At 43.3% G+C, this 19,726-nt stretch overlaps 1 protein-coding gene across 4 annotated transcripts in view; it reads left to right on the top strand.

The window, feature by feature from the left end:
* Positions 1 to 17,937: 17,937 nt before the first annotated feature.
* Positions 17,938 to 19,726, top strand: part of LOC132827708 (ras-related protein Rab-37-like) — a 290,033-nt gene continuing 288,244 nt past the window's right edge. For all 4 annotated transcript variants that reach the window (XM_060844394.1, XM_060844392.1, XM_060844390.1 and 1 more), the window contains exon 1: positions 17,938 to 18,309. In XM_060844394.1, the coding sequence (XP_060700377.1) occupies positions 18,154 to 18,309 (156 nt within the window). In that variant the 5' untranslated portion in view covers positions 17,938 to 18,153. The remainder of the gene's footprint in view (positions 18,310 to 19,726) is intronic.

Genomic DNA, 19,726 nt, shown 5'->3' with positions numbered 1-19,726 from the left:
CTAGTAACCGTTCATCAGACTGGATCTAGATAATACAAGGATAAGTGTAGGGCCAAGTAGTATTGAGGAGGCAAGGAGGCTGCAGACAGATTTAGACAGCTTAGGAGAGTGGACAAAGGAGTGGCAGATGGAGTACAATGTGGGAATGTGTAAGGTTGGAAGAATAGAGGCACAGGATATTTCCTAATTAGGGAGAAAATTCAGAAATCTGACATGCAAAGGGACTGAGGAGTCCTCATCCAGGATGCTCTTAAGATTACGTTACAGGTTGTCAATAGTTAGGAAGGCAAATGTAATGATGGCATTTATTTTGAGGTGACTTGAATACAAAAGCAGGAATATACTTCTGGGGCTCCATAAAGGCTCTAGTCAGACATATTTGGAGGATTGTGCAAGGTTTTGGGCCCTAAATCTCAGGAATGATATACTGGCCCTGGAGTGTGTTCAGAGGAGGTTTATGAGAATGGTTCCAGGAATTAAAAGTTTAACATTTGACGAACCTTTAAGGCCTCCATGTTTATACTTGATAGAGTTTAGAAGGATGAGGAGAGATCTTATGAAACATACAGAATACTGAATGGTCTGGACAGAATAGATGTTGGGAAGATGTTTCCATTTGTAGAAGAGACTAGGACACGAGGGCATAGCCTTAGGGTAAGGGGAAGATCTTTTAAAACAGAGATAAGGAGAAACCTCTTCAGGCAGAGAGTGGGGAATCTATGGAATTCATTGCCACAGAAGGCTGTGGAGGCCAGGTCGTTGAGTATGTCTAAGACTGAGATAGATAGGTTTTAGAGTACCAAGAGGGTCAAGGGTTATGTGGAGAAAGAGGGAAAATGGACTTGAGGAACTTATCAGCCATGATTGAATGGCAAAGCAGACTTAATAGTCTGAATGGAGTAATTTCTGCTCCAATGGTCGTATTGGCTGAAAGGCCTGAATCAAAGGGTAGACTATTAATTCAAATGAGAGAATTTCCAAAATGTTTCCAAATTGTGTGCAGTTTTGGTCGCCATACTATAGGAAGGATGTGGAAGCTTTAGAACGAGTGCAGAGGAGGTTTACCAGGATGTTGCCTGGAATGGTAGGAAGATCGTATGAGGAAAGGCTGAGGCACTTGGGGCTGTTCTCATTGGAGAAGAGAAGGTTTAGGGGAGATCTGATAGAAGTGTATAAGATGATTAGGGGTTTAGATAGGGTAGATACTAAGAACCTTTTACCGCTAATGGAGTCAGGTGTTACTAGGGGACATAGCTTTAAATTAAGGGGTGGTAGGTATAGGACAGATGTTAGGGGTAGATTCTTCACACAGCGGGTTGTGAGTTCATGGAATGCCCTGCCCGTATCAGTGGTGAACTCTCCTTCTTTATGTTCATTTAAGCAGGCATTGGATAGGCATTTGGAAGTTATTGGGCTAGTATAGGTTAGGTAGGACTCGGTCGGCGCAACATCGAGGGCCGAAGGGCCTGTACTGCGCTGTATCCTTCTATGTTCTATGTTCTATGTTCTATGTTCAGCACAGTGAGATTTGGCTGTTCTTGTGCATGAAACTCAAGACGTTAGCATGCAGGTGCAGCAAGTAATTTTGAAGGCATACGGAATTTTAGCCTTTGTTGAAGGCAGGGAAGACCTGTTTCAACTGTGCAGGATGTTAGTCAGGCCAGACCTGGAGTACTGTGTACAGTTTGGTTGTCATAATTAGGAAAGGATACATTTATAAACTGTTCAAAAGAGATTCAATATACTGATTCCTAGGATGAAGAGTTTGAGTTATCAAAAATGGCTAAACAAGTTGGTCTTTATTCATTAGAGTTTAGAAGAATGAGAGTTATTGAAACTGATAGGATTCTGTGGGGATTTGACAGGTAGCTATTGCAAAGATGTGTTTCAGCATGGTGGGTCAGTGGTTAGCACTGCTGCCTCACAGCATCAGAGACTCAGGTTTGATCCCAGCCTTAGGAAACTGCCTGTGTGGAGTTTGCACATTCTCCCTGTGTCTGCGTGGGATTCCTCTGGGTGCTCTGGTATTCCCACAATTCAAAGATGTGCAGGTTAAATTGCCCATAGTGTTCAGGGATGTGTTAGTTAGGGGTAAATGTAGAGTAATAGGGTAGGGGGATTAGGTTTGGGTGGGATACTGTTCGGACGGTCAGTGTGGACTTGTTGGGCTGAAGGGCCTGTTTCTACACCGTAGGGATTCTATGATCATTAATGGGGAAATCTCAAACTAAGAGACATATTTACAGAATAAGGGGACACTCATTTAGTGATGAGATTAGAAGGAATCTATTTTGTCAGAAGGTAATGAATAGCTGGAATTCTCTACCTTAGATTGTTGTGGAAGCGAGATCATTGAAAGTATTTAAAGAGGATGTGAAGGGCTGAATGATTTTATTGTCACATATGTTTCGGTAAATGGAAAGTGTTTTATTGCCAAAATCCAGCATTATTTTGGATTACAAAATTAATAAAAAGCAATTGTTTAGATAGATTTTTGAAATATCAGGAAGTTAACGGCTATCTTGAACTAGCACAAGAGAGGAGTTGAGGCCTGGGGCAGGTCAGGGATGATATTGTTGAATGCCAGGGCAAGCCTGAGGGGCCGAATGGCCAGCTGTTGCTCCCATTTCTTAGGTTCTTATAATTGTGATTGCAGTAACCACAGTGGGATCTGTGTGATGCCTGTACCAGGGAAGATCATTGTGAGGATCCTCCTCTCAGTGACATTTTTCCAGAATTGCAGTGCACCTTTTGCCCATTGAGAGGCCCCACTAAGCAAGAAATTCAAGATATACATAATGAATACTATCAACCACATGGCTTTATTGACCTTACAAAAGCCTTTGACTGTCAACCATAGAAGTTTATTGGTAACCTTCTCAAATGTTGATGCCCTCACAAATATACCGCCATTTTCTGCCTAATCAATAATGTGGAAGTGCCGGTGTTGGACTAGGGTGGACAAAGTCAGAAATCACATGACACCAGGTTATAGTCCAGCAAGTTTATTTGAAATCACAAGCTTTTGGAGCACTGGTCTTTCATCAGGTGAAGTCTCAATAATGACATGCAAACTTTTCAATGGATCCAGCACAGACTCTCTCTCAGAGAAGACTGGGTTCAATCTTCTGAAAAAGTTCCATCAGTAGTGTCTTCCCAAGATCCTCCACATCCTCAGGAAGGCCAATGGTGTCATTTTGCACCAACTCTCTTTTTCCATGTCCCTTGCTGAAATGCTGCACCTCTGCTCCAACAAGGTACATCCAGACATGATGATAATCTACAGGATGAACAGGAAACAATTCTGTTTGTACCCCTTTCAACCCAAAATAAGAAGCCTTCCAATTAACTCACTGAGTTTCACTGTGTGGATGATCTTTGTGTGTGGGCATTCACTCAAAAACTGAATTCCAGCTCTGTCAATACCTTCAAAATGAATGAGAAAATGGGTTTTTCAGTGAACACCATGATAGCTAAAATCTTTTAATAATCAGCTGTCACAATGCCACACCTTTCCCTGTTGATTGAATTCTTATCTTGGAAGCCTCATCTCGATAAAGGCAGAAAAACACAACAAAATTCAACAGATCCCCTAGTGTGCCTGATTAGACTTTGGCTGAATGAGGAAAGGAGTACAGTATTTGAGGATGAGGATCTCAACCTCTGACTAAGGTTATGATTTCCTGGACAGCATAGTTCCCCACATTCTTATATGGCATTAGAGAACCCACTGGAAGTACCACAAAGCTCTGGAGAAGCTCCATCTGCAGTGCCTTCCCAAGATCCTCCACATCTTCAGGAAGGCCAGTGAAAACCTGCTGCACTGAGCAGGACATGTCATTTGGAAACAATTGTTCTGCTTAGAACACAGCCATGGCAAAAGACTCCCAGGACAGCGAAACCACTTTCAGAGCATTTTTGAAACCTTGCCAAAAAGACCAATTATATGGAGGGAGTCCCTGATCTGTGACCAAAGTGTGACCAACGTGCAGTGGAAGCAGTTCATCCTTAATCCTGAGGCACTGCCTGGAACGAGGTTCATATTTCCTTGTCTCCCAGGCCAAACTGATATATTACCTGGATCTCCCTATATTTGATCATAAAAATGTGCGAGTTTTCAAGCTGAGAACTCATGCTGCAAATGGTGTCAGTACCATCACTGTCTGAAAGGCCCCTCTTACTCAAACAATACAGTTACATGTCTTACTGTCAACAAAATTTTGTCAACAAAATTAAACACATGAAGAAGATATGGGGAAAGATCAAAATTCAGATTTATTTAATGCCTTTTAACCCAATTCTCTGGGAGTTACTTATAGGAAAGATTACAGATTTTTTAAAAATCTGGATCTGGTGTACCCAAACAAGGAGACTCAGGATGATCCAGCTACACTTGTAAACCCAGGAGTTAATTAGGGTTCTTCCAATCAGGATGCTTGTCTTTTGTAGAATTCATCGAAAAGTGTGGTGCTGGAAAAGCACAGTAGGTCAGGCAGCATCTACGGAGCAGGAGAGTCAATGTTTTGGGCATAAGCCCTTCATCAGGAAGCCCTTTGTTCTGCCTGACCTGCTGTGCTTTTCCAGCACCACACTTTTTTGACACTGACCCTCAAGCATCTGCAGTCCACACTTTCTCTCTTTTGTAGAATTCAGTTTTATAAATAATTCAACAGTAATTAGGTCCGACACTGGGTGAACTCTTAGCAGTTAATGTGAGATTGACATGTCAGGTTGAAGGATTAACTACTGAGAATTTGCAGGTCTCTTCAATGAGTGGGTTATTAAAGACACTGTAATTAAACGACACAGTTCCCAGCTCCTGCTCCCTGCTGACTGAGCTGTTGCTCTGGGCATCAAAATTGGGTTCAATCTGTTCTGATGAAGAGTCACTAGACACACAAAACGCTCACTCTGTTTTCTCCCCGGACCTGCTGAGTTTCTCCAGCAATTTCTAGCTTTTTGTTTCAATCTGATAGCTGTACAAGTGGAAATCGGCCAGGGTTTCTTGCCTCAATAACTCAGTGTCCAGGTGGGGAGTGATTCAGTCTCAGCTGCTCAGACACTAACAGTTGAACTTAGTTCCGTTCGCACCAACCAAAAGGGGCAGACCATAGCTGGTGGCACTCCAACAAACAGCAGATCACCGCAAGGCACTTTATTTGAACATCTTCTTGAAATCCAAGTATATGATATCTAGTAGCTCCTTATTATCAACCTTTCGAGTTACACTCTCAAAACATTCTAATAAAGGCATGGTGGCTCACAGCACCAGGGACCTGGGTTTGATTCCAGCATTGGGCAACTGTCTGTGTGGAGTTTGCACACTCTCCCCCGAATGTGCGTGGGTTTTCTCCGGGTGCTCCGGTTTCTTCCCATAATCCAAAGATGTGCAGGTCAGGTGAATTGGCCGTGCTGAATTCCCATAGTGTTAGCTGTATTAGTCAGGGGTAAATACAGAGTAGCGGAATGAGTTGCTCTTCAGAGGGTCAGTGTGGATTGGTTGAGCCGAAGAGCCTGTTTCCATGCTGCAGGGAATCAAATCTAAATTTGTCAAATGTGATTTCCCTTTCATAATGTCAAGTTGATTTTGTTTGATCATATTACATATTAGTGGGTGGCACGGTGGCACAGTGGTTAGCACTGCTGCCTCACAGCGCCTGAAGACCCGGGTTCAATTCCCGACTCAGGCGACTGACCGTGTGGAGTTTGCACGTTCTCCCCGTGTCAGCGTGGGTTTCCTCCGGGTGCTCCGGTTTCCTCCCACAGTCCAAAGATGTGCGGGTCAGGTGAATTGGCCATGCTAAATTGCCCGTAGTGTTAGGTAAGGGGTAAATGTTGGGGTATGGGTGGGTTTCGCTTCGGCGGGTCGGTGTGGACTTGTTGGGCCGAAGGGCCTGTTTCCACACTGTAAATCTAAATCTAATCTAATCTACAGTGTGAAAGCAGACCATTTGGCCTATCAAGTCCAAGACAACCCTCTGAAGAACATCCACACCACCCTACATTTCCCAAGACTAATCCTCTTAATTTACACATCCCTGAACACTATATGGTCAATTTAGCACAGTCAATCTACCTAAACTGCATGTCTTTGGACAGTGGAAGGAAACCAGGGCACTCAGAAGAAACCCACACAGACATGAGGAGAATGTGCAAACTCCACACAGACAATCGTCTGAGGGTAGAATTGAAAATGGGTCCCTGGTGCTGTGAGGCAGCAGCGCTAACCACTGAGCCACTGGGCCACCTTAGCCAGTTCTCCTCTTATGCAAATATAATTGTATCATGTAAGTTTAAGATTAATTAAGATTAAGTTTGTGATTGACTGTATTGCTTACAAAATTAAAATTGAATTAATTTATATTACAATCATTGCTTCTTTTATTACATATTACTAATTTACCCTGTGTGCATTATACAATATTAAATCTAAATACTGTTCCATAATGTACTAATCCAGGAATCTGTCACAAAATTCCAACAAGCTAACTTTCTAGACCTCCATCATCAATTTGATTGATCCAGAAGCCCCATAACTGTTACACTGCCTTTGTTACACTCTCTTATGCTGAATGCTCTGTCTATTTGGTGCAATTACTGCTCATGAACCTACAAAGTGGCAGTGGTGGTGGGAGGGGTGACAGCAGGGGCCTGCCGGGAGGGAAAGTTTGAAATTGTATAAACTTGCCTCGTGTGTTCAGCGGTCTCCACTTTTTGCCAGTAGCAGTAGCAGCAGTGGGAGAGTGACAGTGAGGACCTGCCGGGAAGGTAAATTTACAATTATATAAACTTACCTCATGAATAGGCGGAGCACACGCTGGGCAGGAGCAGACACAGGTCTGCTGAATAAGTGAAGTAATATATTTGCATTACTTAGATAGTGTCTCCCACCCATCCTTCTCCTCCAACCAAAAAACAATTTCAATGTGTTGGATTGGTAAGGTAACTTTATATTATACTTTGTTTTTCTACATTCTCTTTGGGAATTTAGAATAGTGGGAATGGAGGTTAAGGCGGTTGAATTTTCCTCTGCAGAATGTGGGAGGTAAGGCTCACCACTAGTGTCCCTGCTGACTGCATCTGCGGGAAGTGTACCCAATTCCAGCTCCTCGAATACCGCGTTAGGGAGCTGGAGCTGAATGAACTTCAGATTATTCGGGAAGTGGAGTTACAGGGAGGTAGTCACACCTCAGGTGCAAGAAAAAGGCAGATAATTTACTGTCAGAGAACCAGCAGGCAGTGGAAGGATCTCCTATGGCTGTTCCCCTCAATAACAAGTATAGCATTTTGGATACTGTTTGGGGGAGGAGAGATACTTACCAGGGGTAAGCCATGGGGTACACGTCTCTAGCGCAAAGTCTGTCCCTGTTGCTCGGAAGGGAAGGGGAGAGTTAGAGGGACAGACAGGAGGTTCTGTGGGAATGAGAGTGACTCACAGTTGGTGTGTTGCCTCCAGATGTCAGTGTTTGTGATGTCTTAGATCTTGCTTTCGGGATTCTTGTGAGGGAGGGAGAGTAGCCCCAACTCGTGATCCACATAGGCGGTAACGATATAGGTAGGAAAGGGTGAAGAACTCGAGGCTGTTTTTGTTAGAGAGAAGAAAGTTGAGAGGTGACTTAATTGAGACATATAAGATAATCAGAGGGTTAGATGCAGTCAACAGTGAGAGCCTTTTTCCTTGGATGGTAATGGCTAGCATGAAGGGACAGAGCTTTAAATTGAGGAGGTGATAGATATAGGACAGATGTCAGAGGTAGTTTCTTTACTCAGAGTGTAGCAGGGATGTGGAACGCATTGCCTGCAACAATTCTAAACTCATCAACTTTAAGGAAACGTAAATGGTCATTGGACAGGCATATGGACAAGAATAGAATAGAATAGTGTCAGTCAAATGGACTTCAGATTAGTTTCACAGGGTGACACTACTTTTGAGGGCAGATGTGCCTGTGCTGCGCTGCAATGTTCTAAGTTCTGTGGGAGCTTTCTCCTCCCCAGTGTCTTCATCCTTCTCCTTGGATGACTGCACTTGTTCTCCCAGTTCCTCAGCATCTATCACATTCCCTTGCTCCCTGCTCCAATTGTGTGGAGCACAACTTAGCTGAATGATGTGGCACATTCTGTCAAGACTATACAGCAGCACCTCAAACTTGTCCAACACTGGAAACCAGACCTTTAACATCTATACCACCTGTTCCACCACATCCCAGGTTGCAGCATGAGCAATAACTTTGTGAAGGTGCCATCCAGCTGAGCTTCCAACACATAACACCAAAAAGGGAGTGACTGCTCTCTCCAACACCCTTCCCACCTCAGACCTTCCTCAACCATTCCATCTTTCACTGCATTCATTAGACTCCATCGTCATCCTTACATGTCACATGATGCCTTAATGTTCCCCTTGCCCCACAGCTCCCTTGGATACTCCACAAGTGATGGGATGCTTTTGCCCTACATTCACCTCCCGTTGAGTCATTTCCACAAACTCTTGAATCCCTGAGATGACAATGTGGTTTTAGCCGGTGCAATATACCTTTTATCAGCACCTGACACATCAGCACATTTCACTCTATATTGTTATTGGGCAAAGGAGTGATTGTAAATGAAATCTGGCTGGGGTTTATTATTCTAACATCCAGCAAAGGTGGATCCCCTCTCAAAGTGACATTGATCCTGTCCATCTGGGCATAGTCCAGCCATTTTCTGGTCACGTTTTCCATCTAGAGAAAGGCAAGTGATGGCAGGGAACGCAGCTCACAAGGGCATTGCCAGCACTGGACCCTGCCTTGTCGCCAGTTACCCTCCCCCCACCAAAGCCCCAGTAAGGTTAGAGGATACATCTTCTAACCTGAGAGCTGACTGCCACCCATTGACCACCCCCCCCACCCCCACCCCACCCCATGTACAGATCAACTCTCACATTGAACTTTGCCTTCAACTGTCCTTTCTTTTGCCTGAGCCCTGACATGACACCTTAATGATGCCTACCCTGCTCCTCTCCACTCTCTATGTGCAGGCCACACTCATGGTCATTGCCAATAACCCCCTTGCTGCAGCCTCCCATGCTCTCTGGTGCCGCGTATCCTGCACTGTGTCCTTCCCACTTCCATGCACCTCGAGAATCCCACCGCCCCCCCCCCACACCCGCCAAAACTACCTGAGTTCCCAGCTCTATTAATGTCTCTGCTTCCCCATATCCTCCACCATTCTTTTAGCAATCTACACAAGCACCTTGCACCCTCCTACATGATCAACAGACAGACCCTTGGGGCTGTATTAGACTGATTGACTTCAATGAGCAGCCCCTGGACATGACTGACCACACACCTGAGAGCTATTTTTCAAGCTCCCCAACTGACAATACATGATGTCCATGTTGGTCGCACAAGACTGACCAGGTCCCTGATCAGGAGTGCCCCAAGCTGGTCACTGCCTGTGGACAACCCCTGTACTGTGAGCTGACTACGCTGTGACTGGTAGTACTGAGACCCATTCCCCCTACCCCCCAACCAACAGACCCATCATCCTCCATTGGCTGAACTCTATCCTCCATTCAGTTCCTGACAGGTCTATTTGGTTGAATGAATGTGCAGAGCGTTTGCCATAAAGGCAGTTGGCACTTGCTTTAGGCGTTAGACTGATGTCTCAGTGTGTGGCGTACAATAAGAAATTCCCCACTAAACTTCCATATCCTCCCACTCTCATCCCGACCCAACAGACAGATCTCTAATGACAAATGCCTGTGTGTCTGCACAAAAGGCACATCAGTATGGCTGTACTGATAGCCTTTGTCCCAGGCTGAAGTACTAATAGGAATAGCATGGCATAGCAAGGCATGGATGCTGAAAATATGAATGAGGCAGCACTGACAGAGCAGCGATCAGTATTGCGATGCAACTTGGTTCAATCCGTGAACTGGGTTCCTGTCCCTGCACATTGTAGCCCTGCTGCAGCCTTTCAATGTGAGTTGATAGTCAAACCCTGCAATGCAAGTTTGTGCTTCCTGAGTGTAATGACAGTGGATTGGAGAGGTGGCATGATGGCCCTGAGGGATTGGCGAATATTGAATGCCAATGGCCTTGGATGAGGAATATGTGTGGCTGGTGCCCATGGATCAGGACCTGAGATGCTGTTTGGTGCTGGGCAACATGGCGATTCCGGACAGCCAGTAATTTTCAACATCTAGCTTGTTTGGTGCATTTGATAAGGTAGGAAACTGAATATTGAAGAAGCACCTTTGCAACAATTTCTAAAAAAGGGTTAGGCGGTGCTGAGTCTGAGGGTTGGGACTGAGATAAGGTGGGGGGAGGGGAAATGAGGGAGCTGGAGAAATCTGCATTCATCCCTTGTGGTTGGAGGGTTCCTATGCAGAAGATGAGGTGCTCTTCCTCCAGACGTCGTGTTGCCATGGCACCCCCTCTCCGGACTATCTCCCTCACGTTAACCTCCTTCCACCTATCACATTTCCAACACCCCTCCCCAATTCCCTCCTTCCTACCTTTTATCTTAGCCTGCTTGGCACACCCTCCTCATTCCTGAAGAAGGACTTATGCCCGAAACATCAATTCTCCAGCTCCTTTGATGCTGCCTGACCTGCTGCGCTTTTCCAGCAACACATTTTCAGCTCTGATCTCCAGCATCTGCAGTCCTCACTTTCTCCTAAAAAAGGGTCAGCCTTGCAAATGGTTGCATAGACAAGCCCTAGCTTTCAATGAAATAAAGAAATAGCTCTAAGGTGTTGGCATACTATGACCCTGAGAAAGACCTGATATTAACATGCGATGCCTCCCCATACTGCATCAATGTTGTATTGACTCATAGGCAGCCCAACGGAGAGGAACACCTAATCGTTTAGTCATTCAGGATAGGGGCTAATGCAGTGTGTAACTACACCCAGGTAGAAAAAGAAGGATTGGCATCATATTTGGAGTCAGGAAGTTGCACCAGTACATTTATGGAGAAAAATTTGTGATAATCATGGACCACAAACCCCATTTGGTCAGCTTAAAGAGGTTAGGACAGTGCTGCCCATAGCTTCAGGTCACATTCAGCAGTGGACTCTCATATTAATTTATAATTATAAGTTAGAACACTGTCCATGAGGCTGAGACACGAATGCAGATGCATTGAACCGCCATCCAATAGCAGTGGTACACCCATTGGAAGATCTTATAATGATATTACACTTTCTGGACATGCTCCCAATCACTGCTAATAATATCAGACTTTGGACACAGAAAGGTCCAGTCCTTTCCAAACTGAAATGATTGGTTTTGATGGAGGAAGCCAAAGAGTCTTCACAACTCAAATTGAAACCTTTATGAAGCCAGAGACACCAGCTCATGGTCAAGGACGACTCATTGTCATGGGGAGCAAGAGTGATTGTCCCGAACAAAGGTTGGCAACAAATACTCACTGAACTCCACCAGAGGTCTCGAAAATGAAGATGTTGGTGAGATGTTGTATCTGGTTGCCAGGCTTGGATGCAAACAAAGCTGGGTTGGTGGGGCAATGTTGTGAATGTCAGCAAGGTCAAATATGACCACCTGCAACTCCCCACATCGCTGGGAATGGTTGGGTAAATTTTGGACTTGGTTTCACGCTGGTCCTTTCGTGGATTCAATGTTCTAAGTTATTGTAGACCTGCACTCAGAGTGGTTTGACTTGCATTTGTCAAACATTGGAGTGATGATAAAGAAATTGCACACACCTTTTGCAACACATGCAGTCCTCAAAGGTCACAGATAAAGGACCATCATTTACCAGCAGGAAATCTGGTTATTTCTTGAAGTCACATGAGATTTGACCATATTAGGTATCTTAATCCACATGGTTGTGTGGATTAATGTCACCAGGACAACAATCCAGAGGCTAGGCTAAAGTTCTGGAGAACATAGTAGTTGTAGACTTTGAATTCACTTCATAGATTCCATTCTGTTCTCTCAGTTTCTCTACCTCTGTCACATCTGTTTGGATAATGATGCTTCCACCAGGCTGCCTCTGAATGACCACTTTTTTCCTTAATCGATGGTTCCCAACCATTGTGGTTGACAGGACCTATCTTCCGCACTTCTGCCCTCACCCCTTCCCCCATTTCCCAGAACCACAATAGAGTTTCCCTTATCCTTACTTTCCATCTTTCTTGTCTCTGCATTCAAAGGATCATCCCTTAGCATTTCTGCCACCTCCAGCAATATACCACCACCAAACACATCTTCCCATTCCCACTACTGTCAATATTTCACATGGATCCAATCCTCCATCACTCCTAACAGATCCTCATTTTTCCTATCACACCTTCCCACACCATCGCAATAGGTGTAAAGCTTGCCTATTAAACTCCTCCCTCCTCATTTTCTAAGGTTCCAGACCCACCCTTCAGGTGATGCAGTGTTTTACTTATACTTCTTTAAATTTAGTCAACTATATTCACTGCTCACAATGAAGTCTCCTTTACACTGGAAAGATTAAGTGCTTCTCAGAACACCTCCAGTCCATCCAGAGGAACGATCCCTACCTCCCCATCACTTTCTATTTCTGTATTTCTGCCCTGAGCCCACTGCAATGTTTCAATGAAGCACAATGTAAACTCAAGGCAGACACCTCATTGCTTCTTCGGCACTTTACATCCTTAAGGTTTCAATATTGAATTTAAGTTCAGAAACTGGTTGCATTATATCTTCATCTTCTTATATTCCTTTTCCCCAACTTCCTCTGTTTCATTTGGATCTTATTTACTTCTCATTTAGTAGCAAGGATGAGGAAGTGCTGGTGTTTGACTGGGATGGACAAAGTTAATAATCACACAACACCAGATAATAATCCAACAGGTTTATGTGGAAGTACTAGCTTTCGGAGCGCTGCTCCTAGTTCATGCAACTGATTAGTCTAAAAGATGAAAGATGAAAGACTTAACAGCAATCTAGGTTTGTTCGATATGTTATTTCAGTTGCATGACACTATGATCTTGTGCTATTAATTCTGTATCTTATGATCCTGCCCCACTAGCTACACCTGATAAAGGAACAGTGTTCCAAAAGCTAATACTTTCAAATAAACCTGTTGGACTGTAACCTGGTGTTGCGTGATTGCTAACTTTAACAACAGGGACCAGTTATCTCCCTTTGTACTTAATTTCCACCTTTTTACATCTTGTTTTTCTTCCTTCACTATTAACAGCCGCTTGGTCTTTTGCATTGGGCCTCTATCACCAACTGCCCTCTCTCTCCTCCTCTGCCTCGGTCAGAAGTTTAAAAAAGAATCTATTCCCCAAAACCTTTCAGTTCTGAAAAAGAATCATGCCAGATTCAAAACATTAACTCATGATCAGGCAGCATCAATGGGGAGAGAAACAGAATCTCTCCAACGTTCTGTGTGTTGCTTCAGAATTCCTGCATCCACAGTACTTTATCTTTATTACAGTAGTCCAGACCGGTCTCACCAATGCTCTGTATAAATGGACCTTAACATCCTGACTCTTGCATTCAATTCCCCTTGCAATAAAACATAATATTCTATTAGGTTTCCTGCTTTCTTGCTGTACCTGAACACTAACCATCTGTGACTCGTGCATTAGGTCATCCAGATTTCACTGCATCTCAGAGCTCTGCGACCTCTCACCGTTTAGTTAATGTGTCTCTCTTTTCTTATCCTTCCTGCCTCAATGAAAAGTTTCACATTTTCCCATTTGTTAGATCTCTGTCTACTTATTTAACCTAACTATATATCTTTGCAAGCATCCTATTCACAATGCCCTTTCATACCTCCCTTTGTGTCGTCAGTAAATTTAGCTCCCATACCTTCGATCCCAGTATCAAAGTTATTTCTATGAACTGTAAACTGAGGTCCCAGCAGCAGCCTTTGGGACACATAAGCCATGGCATCCTGCCACCCTGAAAAAGGCCCATTCATTCCGACTTTCTGCTTCCTGTTAAATGGGATAGATTTCAAACACATCAGGAAACCCAACACAAGGCACCTATGAGATGGTATGGGCCATCAGCAGCATCAGAATTGTACAATCACAATCTGTAACCTCAGGGTTTGGGCCATTCCCCCACTCTAGCATTATCATCAAGCCAGGAAATCAATTGGGGTTCAATAGAGAGTGCATGAGGACATGCCAGGGGCATCACAGAGCATACTTAATAATGAGATATCAATGTACTGAAGCTACAATAACTGACATTAGAATGTTGAAAAGCAGAAACAGCAAGCAATAGGCTAAGCTAAGTGAATCCACAACCAACAGATCAGATTTGAGCTGTGCAACCCAGCCATAGTGAACCATTGTGAAGGTTGGACAATCAAGCAAGTGACTGAAGGTGAAGTTCCAAAAGTGTCCCCTATCCTTAATTATGGTGGAGCACAAACCATCAGCGTGAAAAAACAAGGGTGAAGCATTTGCAACCATCTTCAGCCAGAAGTGTCAAATAAATGATCCATCTCAGCCTCTTCCAGTATCCTCAGTATCACAGATGCCAGTCTTCAACCAAATTAATTCACTCCATGTGATATCAAGGCACAAGATACTGCAGAGGCTCTGAGCCTTGGCACCATTCTAACAACAGTACAAAGACGTGTGCTCCACCCCTAGAAATATAGTATAGTTCAAACAATGGTATATACACAGAAATATAGAACCTCACCCAGGTCCACAATTGGCCTCAAAATACAAGTAGTCCAATTCAGTAAATGACTGTCCTAAATGCTATTAAACACTTAATTCCACATTTTTAAAAAAGATTGAATTCAAATTCCATCATCTGCCATAATAATGCAAACCCAGGTCCCCTGATCAATACTGGCATCTGGATTGTTAGTGCAGTGATAATACCAACTGGCCATTGCCTTCCCACAATCATCGCAGCTCCAGGACATCACAGCTGGAGTTCCTCAGGCAGTGTCCTAGGCCCAACTATCTACAGCTGTTCCATTAATGACCATAAGGTCAGAAATGAGGGTGTTCACTGATGATTGTACAATGTTCAGCAGCAGCTGCTACTTCTCAGATACTGAAGTAATTTACACCCAGATGCAAGTGTGTGAAAGCATGTGAGCGTGTGTGAAATAAACCTTGTTTCTAGTTTAACTTTACCACGGTGCTGTGGTCCTTACAAACTCAGAGCTGACAAACAGATGGAGTGAGGAAATATGCCCCACTGTTTAAAAAGGGGAAAAATTAAACTGCAATCTGTCCATGGCAAGGTGGTGAGAATTGCTTTGTTTTAAAATTCACAGTCTGTCTATCATTGTTCCTTTACAGTTTCTGGTTCAGAATTCTGAGACTCTTTTCCTTAGCATTGTGGGTGTCCTCACACCACATGGACCAGAGTGGTTTAAGAAGGTAGCTCACCACCCCCACCTTCTCAAGGGCAATTAGGGTTAGGAAATAAATGCTGACCCAGCCAGCATTATTTTCACGTGCGAAAAACAAAAGAAAAAAAAATCCCACTATGCTGCAATCCAAGATACATGCACAACTGTGAAGATTTTAGACTTGGATTTGAACTCACTTTGAACCAATATCCAACTTGTCACAGCTCGCCAGCAGCTTGTTTCTAATTTGATCTCAAGCATTAATTGTATTCAGGATAAGTATTCAAGGGATGGCAGATTGTGGAAATGTGTTGTCAGCCAATGTCTGCAATGAAGGGACTGAGAAGCTCAGTAGATGGTACTAATCTATAGACTGTTACTTCCTAAAATTCATTATTCTAGTGTTGTACATCTCTTTAAATCTCATGTGAAACAAGAATTAGGTCTAGGACAGTTCTACAAGTTGTTCCTTTTACTCTCTGGGCCCAATTATTTGTTGTCCACTCACTTTATGCACTGATACCAGTGATCTAACTGACATAAGTTAACAGAATAAAGGTGACAGTTGTTTGTGAATGTGCATCAATCCATGTACTTGATCAAACCCCAGAACTGTGACCCCAAAACACCATTCCCTTTACATTTATGTTTATAAGTTTATGTGGAAATATTATCTCTCTGTCATCCAACCAAGTTTGTGCCAAATGTTCTGTTCATATTAAGTCAGCTAGGGGCTGAAACTAGATCTGGGATATTTCACCATCATGTCGAAAGCAGACAAAACAAATGACTCAAAAACAAAAAGTGTTGGAGAAATTTAGCAGCTCTGGCAACATCTGTGGAGAGAAAGCAGAGGTAACAGAGTTAACCTACATTCTGTCCCAAAAAATAATCCAGTGCTTCCAGTTGACTACTACTTCAATGCACCATCATCTTCCAAGGTCAGCATTTCCTTCTCAAGACTGCAACAGTTCTCCAGTGAGGCTTAATGCAAGCTGGCAGATTAGCACATCATCTTCAACTAGGGGGGACCTTACAGCCTTCACGGCTCAACAGTGAGTTTAACAATTTCAGAATGTGAATACCTTGTTCATTTCCTTTCCCCATGCACTTAGGTCCCAGTACATTTTTGACACTTCTGGTTATAACCTCACCTATCAATTGATTTCTCTCAGCTTATCATGAGCATTCACTGTTCGTCTATCCTTTCTCTCTCTCTCTGCACCATCTCCATTAACTCTAATATCTCCTCACACCCCCACCCTTGTAACCAACATAAATATCATGCTTTTCCAGCTATCTTCCGTTCTGATGAAGGGCCACTGGACTCGAAACATTAACTGTGCTTCAATGAAACAAAGAAACTTGAAGCTATGCCTAATTGATTGGTGGCACAGTGGCCAGCGACCCAGGTTCAATTCCAGCCTCAGGCGACTGACTATGTGGAGTTTGCATATTCTCCCCGTGTCTGGGTTTGCTCCGGTTTCCTCCCACAGTCCAAAAATGTGCAGGCTAGGTGGATTGGCCATGCTAGTCCACATTGTCAGTGTGGACTGGTTGGGCCAAAGGGCCTGTTTCCACACTGTTACTAGTCTAACTTTTTATCAGTTTTATCATCTCATCCAGTCATATTTATTTGCACATTGAGTTATCTCTTTTCCTGCATCATTTAGTGTATATTGTACCTCCACCAACTCACAACTTTTCAATCCTTTCTGAACATGGAAGGTTTATTGGGGGACTGGATGGTCACAAAGTTTACAAACTTTTCAAAAAGGGAGACAGGGATGACCCCAATAATTATAGGCCAGTAGTGAACATCATCAACAAGAGAAATATCAAAGAGCCAATCTGGAACATGAAGAACTGTAATAAGTAACAGTCAATGAATGGATTTGGGTAAATTATGTTTTCAAATCTTAGAATTATTTGATGACGTAGCCGACGCTGGAGATCTGAAACACAGAAAAACAGAAATTGTTGGAGAAACTCAACATCAGCATCTGTGGACGGAAAACAGGGTCAACGTTTCCAGTTTAGTTCTACTGAAGAACGGTTCTCTCTTCAGATGCCGCGAGAGTTGCTGAGTTTCTCCGGAACGTTTTATTTTAGATTTCCAGCACCAGCGGTTCTTTTGTTTTGTTTTTAATTTTAAAGCAAACGACTCATTCTGCAATGAAAATGTACTTGCATTCTCCGAAATCGAGACATCATGCAATGAATGAGATTGTATGTCTTTCTATTCTGTCTTGTTTCTTCGGGTCAATGCGCCTGGAACTCCATTCATAAAAACGGGAGAGCTCTCCCTAATCGCTCTGCACAGTGACACCCTTACTTTTAGGGAAATGAAAGTGCGTGTTCTAATATCCGCATTGCTACAGTCATGATCCGCATATCCAAACTTCAGGATTGGCTTTGCACTGAGGCTGGCTGGAACATGAAGCTCTTGAAGACTGTGGATGGTGTCAATGAGCATTGCGTTCCACGTCACTGCGTGCTGTTTCCGTGTGTTGCCTTTTGGGGAAGTTCGGAGGGAGGAGACAGCGGGGGCTGGAGCTGTGAACAAGCTGCTGAGAGATTCCCGTGGAGTGGAGTCTCAGCTGCCACTCCCTCCACTTTCCTCAGCGCAACAGAAAGCAGCAGCTGGGGGGAACTGGCCGTGGTGCTGAAGCGCTCCCCGCAGAGGCTGCCCATTGTGCTTGAACGACAGAGGGGCGGAACGCGGAGAGCGTTGGCACAGAGCTGTCCCTGAGCCTGAAGGTGTCTTGTCAACGGCAGCCGGGAGCTGTTTTCACTTCCTACTCCGTCAGCTCAGCTGCTTCGGAAGAAGAAGAGCCGATGGAACCTGGGTTCGATTTGCAGTCTGGCCGTGACGGAGAGCTCTATTGCCAAGATAGTGCTTATGGATCATCTGTTTTAGACACAGACACGGAAGAGGGTCACACGCCTTCCTCCAACAATATCATCTACTACAATGAAGAACTGCTGCATAAGGTGAGTGCCCTTCACATTAGTGGCAAGAGGAATAGTTTACATTAATATAGCGCCTTTAACAAAGTAAAACATGCTCCCACCATATTAGCAAGTTTTGTAGTTGTGGAATGGGCAAACGTGGAAAGGCAGAGATTGTATAGCATATCCTTTTGGGACACAGCACAATAACTTTCAAACACCAACTTTCACCGACTGATAGTTGATTTTAAAAAAGCGAATTTTAAACAGGAAAAAATTAGGAGAGGTAGGTTGAGAATGATTACTGACCAAGAATACATCAGAAGGGATGGCTGAGGTATTAAAAGAATATTTCATGTCAGTCTGAACTGAAGAAGGAAATTCTGCCATTACAGTAAAGATTGAGCTGGTAGAGAAATAGATAGGATACAAAATATATTGAGGTCTTAATTAAATTTAAAATGCCAGCTGGTCTAGAGCAGGATGTTTCTTTTTAGATTGTTCATGGTCAGTAGACAGAATTAACGAGGGGCTCAAGCCGCAATTTTCAATCCTTCCTGAACATGGGAGTTTTGTCAGAAGACTGGATGGTCACAAAGTTGACACCACTCTGCAAAAAAAAAGGGGGACAGGGATAAGCCCAACAACTAAAAGCCAGCTATGACCATCAATGGTAGGAGAAATATCAGAAAACAATCTGGTACCTAATGAAAAGCCACTTTTAAAAAAAACACTAATAAGTAACCACCTATGAATGAATTTGGAAAAATTAACTTTCACATCCTGGAATTATTTTATGAAGTAACTGAGAAGATTGATAAGGGTATGTTAGCTGATACTTTCAAACCATGTTTGATAAAGTGATACATAATTCACATGTTAGTAAAATTTAAACCCATCAGATTAAAATGGATGAAATTGATTAAGAAACAGGAAAACAAAAATTGTGATTAAAGGAACTGGAGCAAATAATACAAATAGCTTCCCCTAGGAGTTCATACGGAATCACAGTGCTTTTCGGTAAATATCAATAACATGGACCTGTATAAACAAATGACAAGAAATGCAAAAACTGAGAAATGTGACATTGCTCATTTGGAAGAAGAAATGTGGGGATACAATTCTGATTGGGATGCAAGAAAAGAAACAACTCCAAGTGTGTAAATAAATGTAACAGGACAAGGTGAAAAGACAGAAAAAATGTTAAACAATACTAACAGTAAAGGAGCTTCTAGGTGATAGCAATCATAACATAAAACTTTTGATAAGATACCACACTAAAAGTTACCACAGAAAATAAAAGTTCATGGTGTTGGGGTCACACATTAGCATGGATATAGGATTAGGTAGGAAGCAGAGTATGGTTAGATGGGTCTTTTTTATGAGTTGGCAAGCTGTAAGTAGTAGAGTGCCTCAGGGCTCAGCATCGGGCCTGAGCTGTTTCCAAGCTATGTCAATC

This window comes from Hemiscyllium ocellatum, chromosome 25 (genome assembly GCF_020745735.1).
Source record: "Hemiscyllium ocellatum isolate sHemOce1 chromosome 25, sHemOce1.pat.X.cur, whole genome shotgun sequence".
NCBI classification, from domain to species: Eukaryota; Metazoa; Chordata; class Chondrichthyes; order Orectolobiformes; family Hemiscylliidae; genus Hemiscyllium; species Hemiscyllium ocellatum.
Note: the sequence above shows the minus strand (reverse complement) of the source record. Positions and strands in the feature narration are given on the sequence as shown.